This window comes from Schistocerca piceifrons, chromosome X (assembly GCF_021461385.2).
Source record: "Schistocerca piceifrons isolate TAMUIC-IGC-003096 chromosome X, iqSchPice1.1, whole genome shotgun sequence".
NCBI classification, from domain to species: Eukaryota; Metazoa; Arthropoda; class Insecta; order Orthoptera; family Acrididae; genus Schistocerca; species Schistocerca piceifrons.
This window is the reverse complement of record NC_060149.1, coordinates 677808057-677827806: the sequence shown is the minus strand read 5'-3', so window position 1 is coordinate 677827806 and position 19750 is coordinate 677808057. Positions and strand designations below refer to the sequence as shown.

At 41.3% G+C, this 19750-nt stretch overlaps 1 protein-coding gene across 1 annotated transcript in view; it reads left to right on the top strand.

Moving 5' to 3' along the window:
* Positions 1-779: 779 nt before the first annotated feature.
* Positions 780-19750, top strand: part of LOC124721848 — a 63999-nt gene continuing 45028 nt past the window's right edge. Inside the window, exon 1 of the mRNA XM_047246979.1 lies at positions 780-971. Coding sequence (XP_047102935.1) covers positions 903-971 — 69 coding nt within the window. The 5' untranslated portion in view covers positions 780-902. The remainder of the gene's footprint in view (positions 972-19750) is intronic.

Sequence of the window (19750 nt, the reverse complement as noted above, 5' to 3'; positions counted from 1 at the left end):
GCGCCACGACGCTGGAGAAAATTATTAATCGTAGAGAGCATTTCACCACAACGGTATCTTTTAACTTTCGATTTTCTCAACAACGGCTGAGAAGTGCATCTTGGTGCTATGCCACATTACACCTGTGGCCATGAGCTTTTATTATGCGCAGTATGAATCGAATCTGAATTTCACAATTGGCGGCCTCCCCTTGTTAGTGAAATTTTAACTAGCTCTCACAATCAAACTATAAATTAGTCCCTGACAGCTACCCGTTCTACGAAATTCTTTACACATCAGAGTTCCTCCCTTCTTTTTCTCATTGCTAAAGGCCATCTCGCGACTTGTACAGGACATAAAACCATAAAATCTCCTCTACATAAAATACACAAAAATTTTCGTGTCATTTGTATAAAAATACAAATAACCCGCCCCACAGCTGATCTACAAACCTCCAAAATATAACAGCAAGTTTTGAATCGTTCAGGAACTTATAATTTCATTTTGATATTGTAAAACTTATGTAACCCTATACCTGTAATCATCTTTATTGTTTATGTAAACAGTGGTTTAATCAAAATGTTAAGATGTAACACATTCTTTTAATTGTGTTAAAATGTTTTACGAAGAATGTGTGTCGTACTGCTGACCGGCCGTCTCACTGCCCATGTGGACAGATAAGCATAAAATTATATTAGTTGGAAAAAAATGTCGTCCGATTTCCTTCTTTATACATTTTACTTTGCAAAATGTTGAGGTTTTTAGGCCTGCTGTGCAGTTTCTGCATGAATTGAATGACTACATCTTGGTAGTCGAAGAACTTTGGATTGTGTGGTTTAAGCCTGTAGTAACTTTGTTTGAGCTCGAAAAGTAATTGTAAACACTAAACGAAGCATGTTTACGTACATTGACGATCGGCAGTGATGGATGAGCATATATTATTACATCCAGAGTTACTGGACGAAGATGAGCTCTATCGGATACTTAAGGATGTAAGTACATATATGTCGATAAATAATACTTAGATTTTGTAAACAAAGTGAGGAGATAGTGGTAAATAAAGCACCACGAATAGTGAGGTATTGTGAGTGGAATGCAGTTTTGACTCTCTTACGTAGTTGAGCAGCACACTGTCATTTTATAAACTGCTACTGTTCGGCAGTGTCGGAGGGGTTGAGAGAACATGTAGATGCGAGCCGTTTGTAGTACACTGTTGCACGTCGAGTAATAATTAGTTTCAAGTCAGGGTCAAGATAGTTATGTAAAATTCTATGGAAGTGACCGGTGGTTTGCAACTCATTCCAACAGATCATATCGTTTGTTGAATGGCATCAATTGGCCCCCATGGAGTAAACTAGCTCACTGACATTGTATGTGCATCTGTGACTTCTCTTGGTGTGTTAAGTGATTTACCTATTAACTAATTACTATATATTAGATTCTTGCTTTTAAACGTGAATCTCCTAGTATTGTACCTTGCCATTTTATGTTTGTAGTCTTCACATATATGAATATGAGATTTAAGATACTGAAAATTTGGGACTACCCGAAAATTTCATACTGAGATTGTGGATGTTGTAGTCTTCAGTCCAAATACTGATTAGATGCAGCTCTCCATGCCACTGCAGCTTAAATCCTTCTGAATCTGCTTACAGTTTTCATCTCTTCGTCTCCCTCTATGACTCCCCCCCCCCCCCCCCCCCCCGACCCTACACACACACACACACACACACACACACACACACACACACACACACACGTCACAGAATGTGTCATATCAACTGATCCCTTCTTTTAACCACGTTATGCCATAAATTTCTTTTCTACCCAGTTCTCTTCAGTAACTCCTCATTAGTTATGTGATCTACTCATCTAATCTTTGGCATTCTTCTGTATCGGAACATTTGAAGAGCTTCTGTTCTTTCGTTGTCTAAACTGTTTATTGTCCATGTCCAAATGTGGCTACACTCCATACAGATACTTTCAGAAAAGACTTCCTAACCCTTAAATCTAGGTATATTCGATGTTAACAAATTTCAGTTAAAGTTATGCATTGGAACCCCTGGAGACCTAGGTTGTTTGTGGTGACAGAGCGATCTGTAATGCAGCCCGAGGTCTAGGTTAGGTGAGAAGCTGACAACTTGGTTGTGAGTTGGCGAAACCAATGAGTGTGATATCAGAAAATATGTTGTTGATAACAAATTCACTGGTAGTGAAGCCTAATGTTTATGTGCACACCATATTGAAAAATGTAAAGGGGGGGGGGGTGAGTTCCAATTCCTATCTTTTATCCAAATTTCTCTAGAAACACTTTTTTTGCCATTGTCAATCTACATTTTATATCCTCTGTACTTTGGCCATCATCAGTTGTTTTACTGCCCAAATGTGTCGCATTTCCTAATCTAATTCCCTCAGCATTTCCTAATTTAATTTGGAAACACTCTATTATCTGTGTTTTGCTTTCGTTGATGTTCATCCTATATCAGTATGATGGCAAAGAGTTTATGTTTAGGTAATAACAGAAATAAGAAAATGAAGAAATTTTAAAGGTGCCTGATTATACTGGTACAAGTGGGTTGTAATAGCATCACATCTGTTCTATATTTTCGTGGACTGGAGGGTCTGATATTTTCACAGTTAACTTCAGATTAAGCAATGAAGAATGCTGATTATCCTGGGATGCCAATTTCACCTGGCTTTCCATAAGATGTGTTAACTAAGATAGAAGTTTGTCAAACTTTAGGCTTAAAACAGTGGTATTAAAAGTGTAATTATGCTGGAACAGAGCTCAGTATGTTAGTATTGACTTCACAACACTAAAAGTTGTGGTTTTGATTGATATTTGTTAAAATAATGTTACTGCTGGTCATTTCATAGTGTACATATTGATATGCATTTGTGAGTAAAACAGAGCTTAGTTTTTGGTCTGGTTATTTATACCGCAGTTTACTTTTCCACACTCATTGTAAAGGCACTGTTGTAGTGTAGTGATTTGAAGGCAAATAACAAAACAGATTATTGTCCTCTTATAGGTACTTGTGCCATGACCTTCCGTCCCTTGACTTTGGGCTTCTATGCTCTGCATTTCTTAAAAGTCAAATTTTACTACCTGTAATTGCCACAGTCACATCCTAAAATGGGGGGTGACTTACTAGACAAGCAGAAAACTCTTAATGACGACACCATAGAATGCTCACAAAAGATACAAGTCATGTGAATGTGGATGCTGATCTTTTTTTATTGTGGTGTATTCAAAATTAGATGTGCTTAGCTTCATAGGAATCGTGACGTACATATTTCATTTACTGTGAATTCCATGTTCGTGAATGAGTGTGTCAAAAGTTTAGTCACAGAAAGTAGATAGGAAACAATGTCACTTCTTAAATTTAATAACCTATGAAACTACTGATTAGTCAGTCTTACTAATCATAGAGGTCACACTTGAGCACTGTGAAATTGATGGAAGAATGTTTATTAAGTTGATTTGTGATTGTGATTTTTTTTTTTTTTTTTTTTTGCTGTTTGCTGTGAATTGACCTTGTTACAGCTGAGCATATTTGTGTAAGCTTCATAGTGACCACAGGATCTGTCACCATCTAGCTGCTACAGAACTTATTCTCAATAAAGCTGTGCTGTAATAGGAATAACAATTATCAGTTAAAACTAAGTGATCTCTTCCAGCTCAGACATTTAATTTTATTTGTATAAAGCTCACACACACAGTGGAATACCCCCATGGAAGAAATGCGATAAGTCCATGTAATTTAAAAATCATGTTGTCACATTCTGATGGCCAGCTGTTGGTACTGCAACACAGTTAAAATGACTTTCAAATAACTTGGCAAATCACTGAGATACAAAGGGTTTCACTGTTAGTGGCAATGGAAAGAACACACTAAGTCAATCCTCCCACGGAAAGAATGGGGCAAGTCCAAGATTTGCTACTGAGGTTTACATTACACCTTCTACAGAAGTTACATTACACCTGTTAGGTCAGTTTGATTGTAACTGGAGATATGTTCGGTTGAGTTTCTTACTCTCTGTTATTTTGTTACAGCAGTAGTGTTTAGTGTGAAGTGTGATAGTAATGTAGTCCTCTTAGGATCTTTAAAATGTGAGAAGCCATTTGTTAGTCACTCAGCTAAAAAGAGAAAAAGTTATGGCAGAATGCGTAAGATTTGTAGGTACCTCAGGGCAATGTCTCATGAATTAGGCAGTGACTGCAAATGCCCAAACAATGGATGTTTAAAACAAATCAAACACCATGAAATAAAACAGCTGGTCAAGAATTTTAATTTGTTTGGTAACTAGAGTGATCAATCTTCTTATTTAATCAGCTTAGTATGTGACATTAATTGCTCATAGAAGGTGTAGGCATGACAATTTCAATACCAGAGATTGCTCTTTCCTATACATTATAAGAATCAAACAAAACGGTACTATGAGAGATTCATGTTTGCCAAAAGACCTTCCTTGCCTCACATAAAATAATAAAGCACAGGTTACAGACTACACAGTAGTGTATGAAGAATAGTGGAATATCTCCCAAAGACAAAAAAAGACATGCATGCTAACTGGCCATGGAAACTATCCGAAGAAAAAGAGGTAGCCATTGTAAACCAAGTAGCTGCTTCTAAGGGAGGAAGTAGCTACTATGACAAGGAAAATACTGTTGAATTTACCTTCCAGAAGAACAATCAATAAAAAAATGCCTTGAGTTATATAAAGAAAAATACTCTGAACTTCCTATTGTATAAGGGACATACAAGAAAATATTTAACAGCAAATTCAGCTAAGCATTTGGGTACCCATATACTAATACCTTCTCAGTGTGTGACATTGCCCTGAGGTACCTACAAATGTTACGCATTCTGCCATAACTTTTTCTCTTTTTAGCTGAGTGACTAACAAATGGCTTCTCACATTCATCTCATGATGATCCACACATTTTAAAGATCCTAAGAGGACTACATTACTATCACACTTCACACTAAACGCTACTGCTGTAACAAAATAACACAGACTAAGAAACTCAACCGAACATATCTCCAGTCACAATCAAACTGACCTAACAGGTGTAATGTAAACCTCAGTAGCAAATCTTGGACTTGCCCCATTCTTTCCATGGGAGGATTGACTTTGTGTGTTCTTTCCATTGCCATTGCCATTGGTTTGGTGCAAAACTTCCACATAATAACTTTGAAAGAAAAGTTAGAAACTACAAATAAAATTGAAGTACTTAGTATGGAAGATCAGGTTCACAAGCAAAGAACTGTTACATTTTATTCAAGAAAGCAAAAAGCGAGGCAAGAAAGTAAAAAGGTAGTGGAAAATGAAGCAGTATGCAAGAACTATCAAAAAAATGTAGCCTTGGGAAATCTCCAAGCACTAATCATTTTACAGTTTCAACATTCATCAAATGTCCAACAGTGAAGCAATACTTTACACTTACACTGAAGATGTAGGACATAAAGGAGCAAATGAATTTATTAGCTTTTTGCACAATTATGCGAGTGAAATCCTTTATCCAAAAGTGAGGTTTTTTGTAATGCTCTGTGATTCATTGCTTTTGGACAGAATAAGAACTATGGAATGCTGTTATACCTTCACTATGTCTTTCATACCATTACAAGATTAGATAGTGTCAAAATAGTATGTCCAATGAGCAGACACTGTTACTTGGAATGTGATAAAAACTTTGGTTTCGTAAAGAAGAAAACTATCCCAGAGTTACCAGAAGACTGGGTTAATGCTTTTGAAACTGCAAGAGTGAATTGAAGGCCATACAGACTCATTCCTGATCAACAAGAAATGGTATGAGATTAGATGAACTTTTTAAAAGTGTGTTACAAACTATCGTATTCTTTCACCACATAATCTCTCAGGGAAGTTCTGGTCATGAAGGAAGATCAGATGTTCCAAAACAGGATTATTTATCATTGTGACTCTACACCAGTAGATTTGAAACATGCTGATGGTCTTCAAGTAGATGTCAGGCCTGAGTATCAATGCAGCAATGTGATGAATTCTTATGGCCCCATTGAGTAAACAGTAGTGTTTTGTAATATAAACTTTTTATATGGTAAATCAAGATTCTTGTAGGAGTATATTTTCAGAGCTCGTGCCAATATCTTATGAAAAATATGCAGCTCTTCAGAAACTTAAACAGTTTTCTGCTCAAGACAAGAAATGTGTATTCCAATCTACCACATAACGAACCAAATCCAAGACTAAAAAAAAGAAACTTCCAAAGCTAAACAACACAAAGAAGGGACAAAAGCTTACCAAAAAGTGATGGACTTATCAAGTCCTGTCTGCATCAATGATATACTTCCTCAGCTCGTTTTGTCTTCATCATATTATTTAAATTTTTATTTTTTTCTAATGTACTTCCTATTTGGCATCATAATTATGTTGGCTATGCTGAAATGGAGTTTAAGCTTTTTGCTTGAAGCTTGAAAGCTTAAAATTCCTCTCCTAATAAAAGTACAAAATGTGACTCATCCCATTTTTTTCTGTGGTCTTGTCAATTATAAAAATCATTCTCATTTATCATTGAAGTGTGAGTGTAATAGGTTTGTTTTATGAGTTTCTTTGTGCATCATAATGTGCTCTCAACCTGGTAGCTTGGAAAGTATTCCGTGATAGAAATAAAATGAAATATCCTTACATTTTGGGCCTCTATGCTTCTGCTATGCAAGTACTGTCCTTGACATAATTGTTTCATGAGCCATTTCAGCATTAATTGTTCCTTCAACACTTCCCCCATGTACCCTCTTGAATGAAGTCATGCTTGGGTGCTTTTTTCTTTTTTTTTTCAGCTGTGCATTTAGTTCTTTATGTATTTGCTGAGAGTTCATTCATTTTTAACCAATTTTTTACTTTTTTGTAATATTTCAAAGGTTTCCTGATCAATTTGGTTTTCTTCTGCAGTCCCTTGAACTCAGTTTGATTCGGGAGTTCCAGTTAATAATGATTTTTTCCCAGTCTCTCTCTCTCTCTCTCTCTCTCTCTCTCTCTCTCTCTCTCTCTCTCTCTCTCTCTCTCTCCCTCTCTCTCTCCCTCCCCCCCTCTCCCTCCCCCCCTCTTTCCCTCTCTCTCTCTCTCTCTCTCTCTCTCTCTCTCTCTCTCTCTCTCTCTCTCTCTCTCTCGTCTCTCTCTCTCCCTCCCTCCCTCTCCCTCCCCCCCCTCTTTCCCTCCCCCTCTCTCCCTCTCTCTCCCCCCCTTTCTCTCTCTCTCTCTCTCCCTCCCTCCCTCCCTCCCTCACTCCCTCACTCCCTCCCTCCCTCACTCCCTCCCTCCCTCCCTCCCTCCCCCCTCTTTCCCTCCCCCTCTCTCTCCCCCCCTCTCCCCCCCCCTCTCCCCCCCCTTTCCACCAGTTTTTTGTTTTGCTGCTGCCTTTGTAATGGCCAGACATCTTTCTTAGACTTTCTTCACTTATGCTTTAGAGTTCTTTGCTTTTTATCATGTTTTTATTAACTCACTTTCTTGTCTCTTCGTTCGATACAGATTTTGCAATTGATTTTAAACTAACATCCCAGTGAGCTAGAAACTTGAAGTTTTAAACATAATTCAAAACTGGATGATAGTGCAATATTAACTTACTGTTCAGTAGTGGTGGAAGTGAGGAAAATTGATAATGCTTGACATCTACATTGCTCTGCATGTTTGATGTATTGTTCATGGTGGTATCAAAATGCGTTTCGGGGAGTGTATGCATGAACGGGCACACTGGGGTGGAGAGGAGGAAGAGGAGATGTACAGAACAGCAGTTTCAGGACATTGGAAATCCAAGTATCTGAGAAATCCACACATGAGCCCTGTGTGTGACTGCTGTGTACGGACGCAGGAGGAGCTGGCCACTGTTCGCAAACAGCTGAGCATGTTGATGGCCGCGGTCAGCCGTCTTCAGGTTGCTGCCTCGGAGTGTAGCGGCAGTGGGGAGTCTGGTGCGTCGCATGGTACACCCCAGGTGTTACATGCTTCACCCACTGTCACTGCTGTTGAGAAATCTTCGCGGGTACGGGGCGCGGTTGGGCTACCCTCTCCCCAGGGGGAGTGGCGGGTTCAGCAGTGTTCACGGCGCACGAGGCGGAGGGTAAATGTGGAGGCTGGCCGTGTGTCATCGCCCCGCTCTGCCTGTGAGTGGACATGCGGCTGCTCTTTCAGCAAGGTCCGAGCAGGCACATGGGGGGAGGGATTTATTAGTTATTGGGAGCTCCAACGTTAGGCGGGTGATGGAGCCCCTTAGGAAAATAGCGGAAAGGTCGGGGAAGAAGGCCAGTGTTCACTCTGTCTGCTTGCCGAGGGGTCTCATCCGAGATGTGGAGGGGGCCCTGCTGGCGGCGATAGAGAGCACTGGGTGCACCCGACTGCAAATTGTTGCTCATGTCGGCACCAATGACTCCTGCAGTCTGGGTTCAGAGGTCATCCTCAGTAATACAGGCGGTTGGCGGAATTGGTGAAGGCGGAAAGCCGCCCCTCGCGGGGTGGAATCAGAGTTAACTATTTGTAGTATTGTTCCCAGAACCGATCGCCGTCCTCTGGTTTGGAGCTGAATGGAAGGCTTAAAGCAGGCTCAGACATGGTAATTGGATGTCTCTATAGGCCCCCTGGCTCAGCAGCTGTTGTGGTCGAGCACCTGAAGGATAATTTAGAAAATATTTCGAGTAGATTTCCCTACCATGTTATAGTTCTGGGTGGAGATTTTAATTTGCTGGATATAGACTGGGAGACTCGAACGTTCATAACGGGTGGCAGGGACAAAGAATCCAGTGAAATTTTCTTAAGTGCTTTATCTGAAAACTACCTTAAGCAGTTAAACAGAGAACCGACTCGTGACGATAACATATTAAACCTTCTGGTGACAAACAGCCCCTGACTATTTGAAACAGTTAACGCAGAACAGGGAATCAGCGATCATAAAGCGATTATGGCATCAATGATTTCAGCCATAAATAGAAATATTAAAAAAGGTAGGAAGATTTTTCTGTTTAGCAAAAGTGACAAAAAGCAGATTACAGAGTACCTGATGGCTCAACACAAAAGTTTTGTCTCAAGTACAGATAGTGTTGAGGATCAGTGGACAAAGTTCAGAACCATCGTACAATATGCGTTAGATGTGCCAAGCAAGATTGTAAGAGGTGGAAAAGAGCCACCGTGGTACAACAACAGAGTTAGAAAACTGCTGCGGAAGCAAAGGGAACTTCACAGCAAACATAAACATAGCCAAAGCCTTGCAGATGAACAAAAATTACGCGAAGTGTGAGGAGGGCTATGCGAGAGGCATTCAATGAGTTCGAAAGTAAAGTTCTATGTACTGACTTGGCAGAAAATCCTAAGAAATTTTGGTCTTATGTCAAAGCAGTAGGTGGAACAAAACAAAATGTCCAGACACTCTGTGACCAAAATGGTACTGAAACAGAGGATGACAGACAAAAGGCCGAAATACTAAATGTCTTTTTTGAAAGCTGTTTCACAGAGGAAGACTGCACTGTAGTTCCTTCTCTATATTGTCGTGCAGATGACAAAATGGCAGATATCGAAATAGACGACAGAGGGATAGAGAAACAATTAAAATCGCTCAAAAGTGGAAAGGCCGCTGGACCTGATGGGATACCAGTTCGATTTTACACAGAGTACGCGAAGGAACTTGCCCCCCTTCTTGCAGGGGTGTACCGTAGGTCTCTAGAAGAGCGTAGCGTTCCAAAGGATTGGAAAAGGGCACAAGTCATCCCCGTTTTCAAGAAGGGACTTCGAACAGATGTGCAGAGCTATAGACCTATATCTCTAACGTTGATCAGTTGTAGAATTTTGGAACGCATGTTATGTTAGAATATAATGACTTTTCTGGAGACTAGAAATCTACTTTGTAGGAATCAGCATGGGTTTCGAAAAATACAGTCGTGTGAAACCCAGCTCGCGCTATTCGTCCACAAGACTCAGAGGGCCATAGACACGGGTTCACAGGTAGATGCCGTGTTTCTTGACTTCCGCAAGGCGTTCGATATAGTTCCCCACAGTCGTTTAATGAACAAAGTAAGAGCATATGCACTATCAGACCAATTGTGTGATTGGATTGAAGAGTTCCTAGATAACAGAACGCAGCATGTCATTCTCAATGGAGAGAAGTCATCTGAAGTAAGAGTGATTTCAGGTGTGCCGCAGGGGAGTGTCATAGGACCGTTGCTATTCACAATATACATAAATGACCTTGTGGATGACATCGGAAGTTCACTGAGGCTTTTTGCAGATTATGCTGTGGTGTATCGAGAGGTTGTAACAATGGAAAATTGTACTGAAATGCAGGAGGATCTGCAGCGAATTGACGCATGGTGCAGGGATTGGCAATTCAATCTCAATGTAGACAAGTGTAATGTGCTGCGAATACATAGAATGATAGATCCCTTATCATTTATCTACAAAATAGCAGGTCAGCAACTGGAAGCAGTTAATTCCATAAATTATCTGGGAGTACGCATTAGGAGTGATTTAAAATGGAATGATCATATAAAGTTGATCGTCGGTAAAGCAGATGCCAGACTGAGATTCATTGGAAGAATCCTAAGGAAATGCAATCCGAAAACAAAGGAAGTAGGTTACAGTACGCTTGTTCGCCCACTGCTTGAATACTGCTCAGCAGTGTGGGATCCGTACCAGATAGGGTTGATAGAAGAGATAGAGAAGATCCAACGGAGAGCAGCGCGCTTCGTTACAGGATCATTTAGTAATCGCAAAAGCGTTACGGAGATGATAGCTAAACTCCAGTTGAAGACTCTGCAGGAGAGACGCTTACTAGCTCGGTATGGGCTTTTGTTAAAGTTTCGAGAACATACCTTCACCAAAGAGTCAAGCAGTATATTGCTCCCTCCTACGTATATCTCGCGAAGAGACCATGAGGATAAAATCAGAGAGATTAGCGCCCACACAGAAGCATACCGACAATCCTTCTTTCCACGAACAATACGAGACTGGAATAGAAGGGAGAACCGATAGAGGTACTCAGGGTACTCTCCGCCACACACCGTCAGGTGGCTTGCGGAGTATTGTGTAGATGCAGATGTAGATGTAGATGGTTGTTAAGTTGGTGTATTGGACAGATTTTTGTGCATAGTCCACAGTAGTCTACTCAGCATGTCAGTCCATAGTTATCCAACCCTCATGTGTCTGTCTGGTGTATTTTATGATGACATTTGTGTTTAAAGTCATACAGCTGCTACAGGCCTTAATGATGGTGATAAACAACAGTGTATAGAATTTTGTTAATTCATTGTGGGCATGGAGATGAAAGATTCCAGTTTCGTTTCTCATTTATTCATCAAAGCTTCATGTGTTTTCTGCTATTTCCCAAAAAAGGGTTTATGGGTTGTTCTTTTTTGCAATAAAGACTATTACAGAAACTGTGTACCTAGGTCAGATGTCAATCTGGCTTAATCCACAAATGCAAGAACATGCTGAAAATGTCATTTTTCAACAGGACAGGATACCAGTGCATTGGGATCTTCTTCTAAGAACATTTATTTGCAATCATCTGCCACAGTGCTAGATCAGTCCGCAAGAGGGGTGGGGATCTTGCATTACACTTTGGCCTCAGAGGTCACCTTATTTAACTGTGTGTGTGTGTGTGTGTGTGTGTGTGTGTGTGTGTGTGTGTGTGTGTGTGAGAGAGAGAAAGAGAGAGAGAGAGAGAGAGAGAGAGAGAGTAAGTAAGTAAGTAAAAGACTCTGTGTGAACTGTGATGCCACATAGCTCCAGAAGTAACTCCAGGCAAGCCCACAGACTTATGGGATGGGTTTGATTATTACCTGGATGTTTTTTGTATGTCTGGTGGACAATGCATTGAACATTTGAGAAAACTAAATGAAAACTTTGATACTAAATGCAACTGTAAAGAGAAGCCCAAGGTTCTATGTTCATGCATGTAAATGAAATACCCTTGTAAAATCGGATGGTTCTTTTGTAGATAAATACACAGTAGTCCAATGCATAAGTTAAAATTTACTCAAAGTTTCTTCCTTTGTGTGGAAGGAATTCTCTTCTGAAATTGTATGAATCTTTTTTCAAAAACAAATTGCATTATTGCCAATTGTGTACATTGGCTGAGGGTAAATTTGAAAGTGTTGAAGTTATCCACCATGCTTCATGTGCTGCCATTAAGGTTAAATCTCTGTTACTTCCTTTAGTGAAGGTGTTTGTAGTGATTTCTAGTATATTTAGATGCAGAATCTCTTAATTCATAGCATTATTAAACCTCATTTTACCTCACTCAGTGGTGGCGCAGTGGTTAGACACTGCACTCGCGTTTGGGAGGACGACGGTTCAATCCCGCGTCCGGGCATCCTGATTTAGGTTTTCCGTGATTTCCCTAAATTGCTCCAGGCAAATGCCGGGATGGTTCCTTTGAAAGGGCACGGCCGAGTTCCTTCCTCAATCCGATGAGACCGATGACCTCGCTGTCTGGTCTCCTTCCCCAAACAACCCAACCCAACCTCACTCAGTATTAGCATTAAGGACAAATACGCAGTAGCCTATTGAAAATGGTAGTACACAAAACAATGGTAGTTAAGTAAGTCTTTTTGTGGATAATAATGGAGAGGACTCTGCACTTCCACTTGTGGCAGATGACTGTTGCAGTAAAACAGAGCCCTGCTGAAACCAGATATGTGACTACAAATTGTGAAAATGTTTAATCAGTCAACATGTCTATATGCCCATTTATGTTGTCATGGTCTTCTTTCAAACGAGATCAATGTAAACACCACTCTACACCAAACAACAGCTTTGACTATTGTGCTAATGTTCCCAAAAACCATGTAGATGTTGTAAATCCGGGTTAACTGAAACGTTATGTACTGTGTCGCGAACTTGCATCCAAACTGTCACTTTTAAACTTCAGGCAAGCTACAGATCAGCATGTCACTGCAAGTAAAACCAGAAAAATTGGTTTCTTTATAGTTTCAGAGTTGGCAAATTTCAGAAAATAAGGATCTTGGGACCTGCTTTGTAGGCCTGTATGAATGTCACCACCACAATCTAAACATTGTATATATTGATGAATCAAAGTGGGGAACTGTTTTGGCCATTCGGATGATTTTCAGGATCTAAATTTGAAATGAATTTACCGTATATAGTGCAGAGCTTCATACAACCTTGTAGGTGCTGAGCCATATGTGACGCGACTATCAAAAAGTAAGGTTTGTATCTGTCCTGCATTCCTCAGCACCTTTCAAGTCCTTTGGCAAATTTGCCAAACCAATACAGTTGTTAAGATTATAGAAGACTGTCTTTCTATTAAAAAAGCAACGAAGGATGTGTCAATCTTTCCAGGACCAGAAAAATTTGGGTAAATGTATGAGCTGACTGAAAACTTGAGATTTGCAGACTCATACAGTGTTGAACATTATGCAGTTCTCCTCCTATGCCCTTTTTTGTAGCCCATAACGAACAGGGTGTGGAACATTTAAAAAAAATATATTTTCAGTTTGCATTACAGGCCACCTTTTTAGGCCAGAGATTAGTATATTACCACTTGCTGCCAAATTCATCGTTATCTAGTGATCAGCAATCCCCTAGTGCTTCCTACTTTCTTTTCTATTCCATTAATACACAAAGCAAAGAAAAAAATGACTGATTGTATGTATGGGTAAAAACCTTTGTCCCTGTTTGGTTCCCTGTATGAGATACTCTATACAGACAGCAAGGTTATTAGTGGTTGTCAAAATTTACTTAACAGGGTTTTGCAGAAATATAACCATTAAAAAAAAAAAAAAATCAGCTGTTATGAGCATGTGTTCCAGGTTTGTATGGATTTATAATGGTTGTCACAATGCTAGCAATATATCTATGAATTCCTTGACGTCAGTTGTGATGCCTGCTGATAATGATTATTAATGCTGTGGCAGTATTCCAGAATAGACTGCACTGTTCTCTCATAAATTGTTCCCTTTAAACAGGTGTCTTTTTCATCATGAATGTATAAGCCAGATATGTAGCCATTCAGGTTATATAGTCAGTGAAAGTAACCATATCTACTAATGTGCACTGAAAAACATGTATTCCATGTCCAGAGAGAACTGCTGTCTGTGAGGCACTTACGGCATTATTTGATAATAAAGAGAACTATCTATTGCCATTAGAATGTGTTTGGACTACAATTACAGTCTCATATGCACAACTCACCATCGATCGTTCAGTTTCATGAAGGCATGTAATCATATGCATTTGTCGGCAAGATCAGCATTTATACAGCTGCAACTAGTTTCGAGAATATGAAGGACTACCTAACAGTATTAGCCAGGTCTCTAAGTGCCATATCACCATTGAAGAGCTCTACTTTTGCAAGTAGCAAAACACAAAATTTGCAAGAGGGACAGGAAACTGCCTGGGAAGTGTGAAACATACATAGAGGCATATTTGTAGCACTAAAATTCAGTTTTGGATCATACAAAAATTTTTAAACAAAGATGCATTGTACAACTTAATTATGTCATGTACAATGTATTCTCAGCATTGGTGAAGGACATGATATTTTCATTGTAATCATTTCTCTAAGTATACTTCATGACTTATTACTTTTATGAATAACTACACAGAAACATACACACACACACACACACACACACACACACACACACACACACACACTTACAGTCCTGATACTGTACCTTCATAGCTGTTTTTTTCTTCTTCCAAGAAAAAACTTTCACGCAAATTACTTTTTGTTCAAGACAGTAATCTGGAATCACATGTCCTAACAAGTTCCTTCAGCAGCAACAAGAGATGAGCCTGCACAGTCACTGCTAAGTCACTTACCTCCGAAGATCATTTGTAGGAGATACTGCATTGTTCTCAGGTCCATAACAATTAGGTGATGTCTTGCAGTTTGTGAAGTTGTAAATTTTGTATCATAGTCACAAATTCTTCTTTGCCTGTAAAATTAGTAATCAAGGTAATAGATTACAGAAGATTTTAGTTTTTTCTTGCCTCTTTAGATCACAATGCATATTGTCTATAGGTGTAGTTTCATGTTCTTTAAAGCTGCACGCAATGGAACTGTGCATTGAGTTCCATTCCATCCAAGTATGACGTTTCTCTGGCTAATTGGTACCAGCGTACCAGTTGCCAATCTTAGTTGAGTGTTTTCTATCACATTTCTGTTCTGATGCATGCAGCTGTCAGAATACAAAATAACTTTGACCAGATTTTCCTTAATTGCTATGGATAGGTTGTCCAGATAAATGAGCAAAACTTGTTGCAACCAATTCACCATGAGTCCTACTGAATGAGAAGCCCATAGCATCATGGCTGTTATAGGACTGTACATTGTAAAATTATGAACAGCCAGTTATGTTTCATAATTAAGTGCACTTGTTTATAGATATGTACCTAATTTCATGGCTAGAGTCCACGGTGCACACCGTGAAGAGCTTCCACTGGGCAGATTTATTGCGTACATCTTTCTTGCAGCCTTTCCTACTCTTCCATTCTGTTTGCTGCTTACGAATGTCTTCGCTCTAGCTCTCTGGTCTCTAACTGCAGCACAATTTGCACTGCTCTCTCTTTTGAGAAATAAGTTGAAGTTAATCTCTTTGAAAATCAAGTTTAATTTTTAGAAGAGGAACAGTCTGTTGGTTGCACTTTTCTTTGGAGAGTCTGTAAACCTGTAGTTTGGATTGTATAACAGGCTTAAGATAAGGTCTACAGGAGAATTTTCTGCACTAATGCTATGGCAATTTTGGAAAGTTTTCCAGAAATACTTTCAGGAACTATTTCACATATTTTTCTTCATTTGTTCTTTTAGAACATGACATTTCTGAATCGTGGCTCATCCCTTTTGAGGAATTATACATCCAAAAAGTGTGTGTATTCTTTGATCTTGACAGGATTGAGAAACATCGTTTTGTATACTTTGTTTTCCCATCTCATACCTCAGAGTGGTAAAAGCCTTTACATTTTCTCCTTGGTTCATCAGTGATCTCACGACCTTTGGTTTAAATAATGCCCACAGGACAGGTTACATAAATCTTCCCCTGCTTTCAGAAAGTAACAGATACTGCCTGCCTATCTTCAGCAGAAAATTCATGACACTTTCTTTGCAAAGATTTATGACACGTTTGAAGAACACATTGGTCCTTATTTTCTTGGTCCTGTTGGAAAGTAACTAGTAATTTTGTCTTTTTGACTTCTTTGTATCCAGTTTATGTCTGTCCATGTATTCTCAGAATTTTGTTGCCATTGGAGGTTTGTGCAGGTGTGACATGGCCATAAAGTGCTTGGTATTCACTTACAGTGTCCTTACTGCCACCACTTTCCAATTTTGTTCCAGCATAAGTTACTGTCATCTCTAGTGGCAACTATGACTGCAGAATTATTTCGGGCCTTCTTGGGTACAACCAGTGAAATCTCTTGATGAAAAACATTTAGTAGCTATTTAGAGAAGATTGAAGATGAAGATGAATATGAAGTTTATGTACACTGATCAGCCAAAACTTTATGACCACCTACCTAATAGCTGGTACGTCCACCTTTTATCATGCCCTCTGCGGGTCCTGGGGTAAGAATAGGACGGAGGTATTCCTGCTTGTCATAAGAGGCGACAAAAAGGAGTCTCACATGTTTTGGCCTTTATGTGATGTTCCTCTTTAGGGTTTGACTTCCATTCTTCAAAATTTTTCCAAAGAGCAAGCCAATTGGGGAAGGGCGCCTTACATAGTGCACCCATGGCCCTCGTGCCTTGAGATCTGTAGCCTGCTTTCTCATCGTTGCATTACAGTCCCACTCATTCTCCATCTCTTGGGGGAGGACACCTTCCTGTGTGCGTTTTCCACCATGCACCATGCACTATGCCGTGTCGCTTTCTGCACCGATGATGACCATGGACTTGTTTGCACCTGATATCCAGCACACTAGCCAGTCCATTGTGGTGGGGGCCACCATGTACCCTGTTGGTTATAAGCCCCCTGATAACGCAGAGATCACTCTGTTGATGCCTGCACTGTTAACTCCCCATGTATACCAAGGAGTAGATGCCTGTCACCCTGGGCATCGGGAATCCTGGCAATGGTCATCCTGCCAGGTGGCCTTTGCTGTGGCTGGGTGGCGCCCGTGGGGAGGGCCCCTGGTCAGAGTGGGTGGCATCAGTGAGAATGACGCGATGAAGCATGCCACGCCATCACTTGTTGGTAATAAAACACCAGCAGTCCTCTAAGCATTCTAAGTCTCAGTACAATGCAAGGAAGTACGACCCTAAATCATTCCCATCCCTGGCCACACCATGGGAATCTTTGTTTCAGTGAAGCCACAGTTTTTTGTAGAGCATTTAGAGGACAAGTTTGGGAGGTGGAGGGCTTGTCCAAAATGCGCTCAGGGTCAGTCTTGATAAAAAACAGCTTCCCCTGCACAGTCATGGGCTTTACTTGCATGTAACAAGTAGAGGGACGTTTCTGTTACCATCACTCCACATAAGAGCTTAAATATGGTCGAGGATATTATATTCCACAGGACATTCTTTTGCAGTCTGACGATGAGCTGCATGCCAATTTAGAGTGGCGAGGTGTTCATTTCGTGCAGCGCGTCCATCGGGGTCCGAGGGATAATCAGGTTGCCACTGGTGCCTTCATGTTGGCCTTCGAAGGTGACACCTTACCCGAGAAGGTCAAGGTGATGGTCTACTGCTGTGATGTCAAGCCACATATCTCTCCCCTGATGCGGTGCCATAAGTGCTGGAAGTTCAGCCATATGCCTTCACCGCTGTATTTCCAGCGTCACATGTCGAGATTGTGGACATCCATCACATCCCAATACTCTGTGTGCCCCACCTCCCATCTGTGTCAACTGCGGACAGCATTATTCACCTTGCTCGCTAGGCTGCAGAATTTTACAGAAAGAGAGGAAAATCATGGAATACAAGACTCTGGACTGACTGACCTACACTGAGGCTAAGAGAAAATATGAGCACACCTACATCCTGTGGCTATGACCACCTCATATGCCGCCACTACAAGAACAGTTGTAGCGCCATCAGTTTTTCGCATTTCGGCCAGAAGGCTACACCTCCCCTCTTGGTGAGGGGCAATTCCCCCCGCCCCCTCCCCGTTGCTCCTGCACCACTTGCCTCGGGAGCACTGCCCCCCCCCCCCCCACCACCACCACCACCACCACCACCACCACCATCAGGGACACCAGTCCCCACTTCCCAGCTGGAGAAGCGTAAGTCTTCTTCGGCTCCTCTTGCCAGGAAGGGATCCCATGGGTCACTCCCTTCCAGGTTTCTGCGAGTGCGAAAGATGACGCCCACCAGTGACTGAAGTGCCCAAAAGAAGCTGATCGTTGGGCTTCACAATCCTCCTCAGTGAAGCCCTCTCAGCGAGAGAAACCCAAGGAGCAGCAAGAAAAGTCCAAAAAGAAGAAGATCCCTAAGACCAAGGAAATTGCAATGGCACCCACACCACCATTACCTACAAGTTCTATGTTTCAGCGATGAGGTGGAGATTCTGGCATCCGCTAAGGACCTAAATCTCGCTGGGCTTTCAGACACAAGGGATGTCAATCACACAGGTACTCATCTGGTGGCAGCAGGTGACCCTGAGGTGTAGACTGCCTCATTGAGTGTTTTCATGCCTTCCCAGTCTCACGGTATCGTCCTCCAGTGGAATTGCGGTGGTTTTCCCACCACCTGGCTGAGCTATGGCAACTGTTAAGCTTTACACCTGCTCTCTGCATTGCCCTCCAGGAAACCTGGTTCCCGGCAATGTGGACCCCTGCCCTCCGTGGCTAATAAGGATATTACAGGAACCATAGTGACTATAATCTAGTGTTAGGTGGAGTTTGCGTTTATGTCCTAAACTCAATCTGTAGTGCAACTGTGCCCCTTCAAACCCCTGTTGGAGCTGCAGCTGGCAGAATGACGACGACACATGAAATAACTGTCTGCAATATATATCTTCCTCCAGATGGTGCAGTACCCCTGAATGTATTAGCTGCACTGATTGATCAACTCCCTGAACCTTTCCTGCTTTTGGAAGATTTTAACATTCATAACCCCTTGTGGGGTGACACTGTGCTTACTGGCCAAGGCAGAGTTGTCGAAACTTTACTGTCTCAGTTCGACCTCTGCCTTGTAAATACTGGGGCTGCCATACATTTCAGAATGGCTCTGGTAGCTACTCAGCCATTGATTTATCCATTTGCAGCCCATGACTTCTCCCATCTATCCACTGGAGAGCACATGACGACCTGTGTGGTAGTGACCACTTCCCCATCTTCCTGTCACTGCCCCGGTGTCACGCCCACAAATGCTTGCTCAGATGAGCTTTAAACAAGGCAGACTGGGGAACTTTGACCTCTGAGGTCACCGTTGACTCTCCCTGACATGCTAACATTGATGCGATGGCTGAGCAGGTGATTACAACAATCGTTAATGCGGCGGAAAATGCGATCCCTCGCTCTGTAGGATGCCCCCGGTGAAAGGCAGTCCCTTGGTGGTCGCCAGAAGTCGCTGAGACAATTAAGGAGTGTCGGCAAGCTCTACAGCATCATAAGCAGCACTCTTCCCTGGAGCACCTCATAGCCTTTAAGCGGCTCCATGCCCGCGTTTCCAGCTTATCAAAAGACAGAACCAGGAGTGTTAGGAGAGATATGTCTTGACCATCAGATGCCATACGTCACCTTCCCAAGACTGGACAAAGATCAGACGTCTTTTTGGGTACCAGACCCCAAAAGGTGTCCCTGGCATTAACATCAGTGGCGTGTTGTCTACCAATGCAAATGCGAT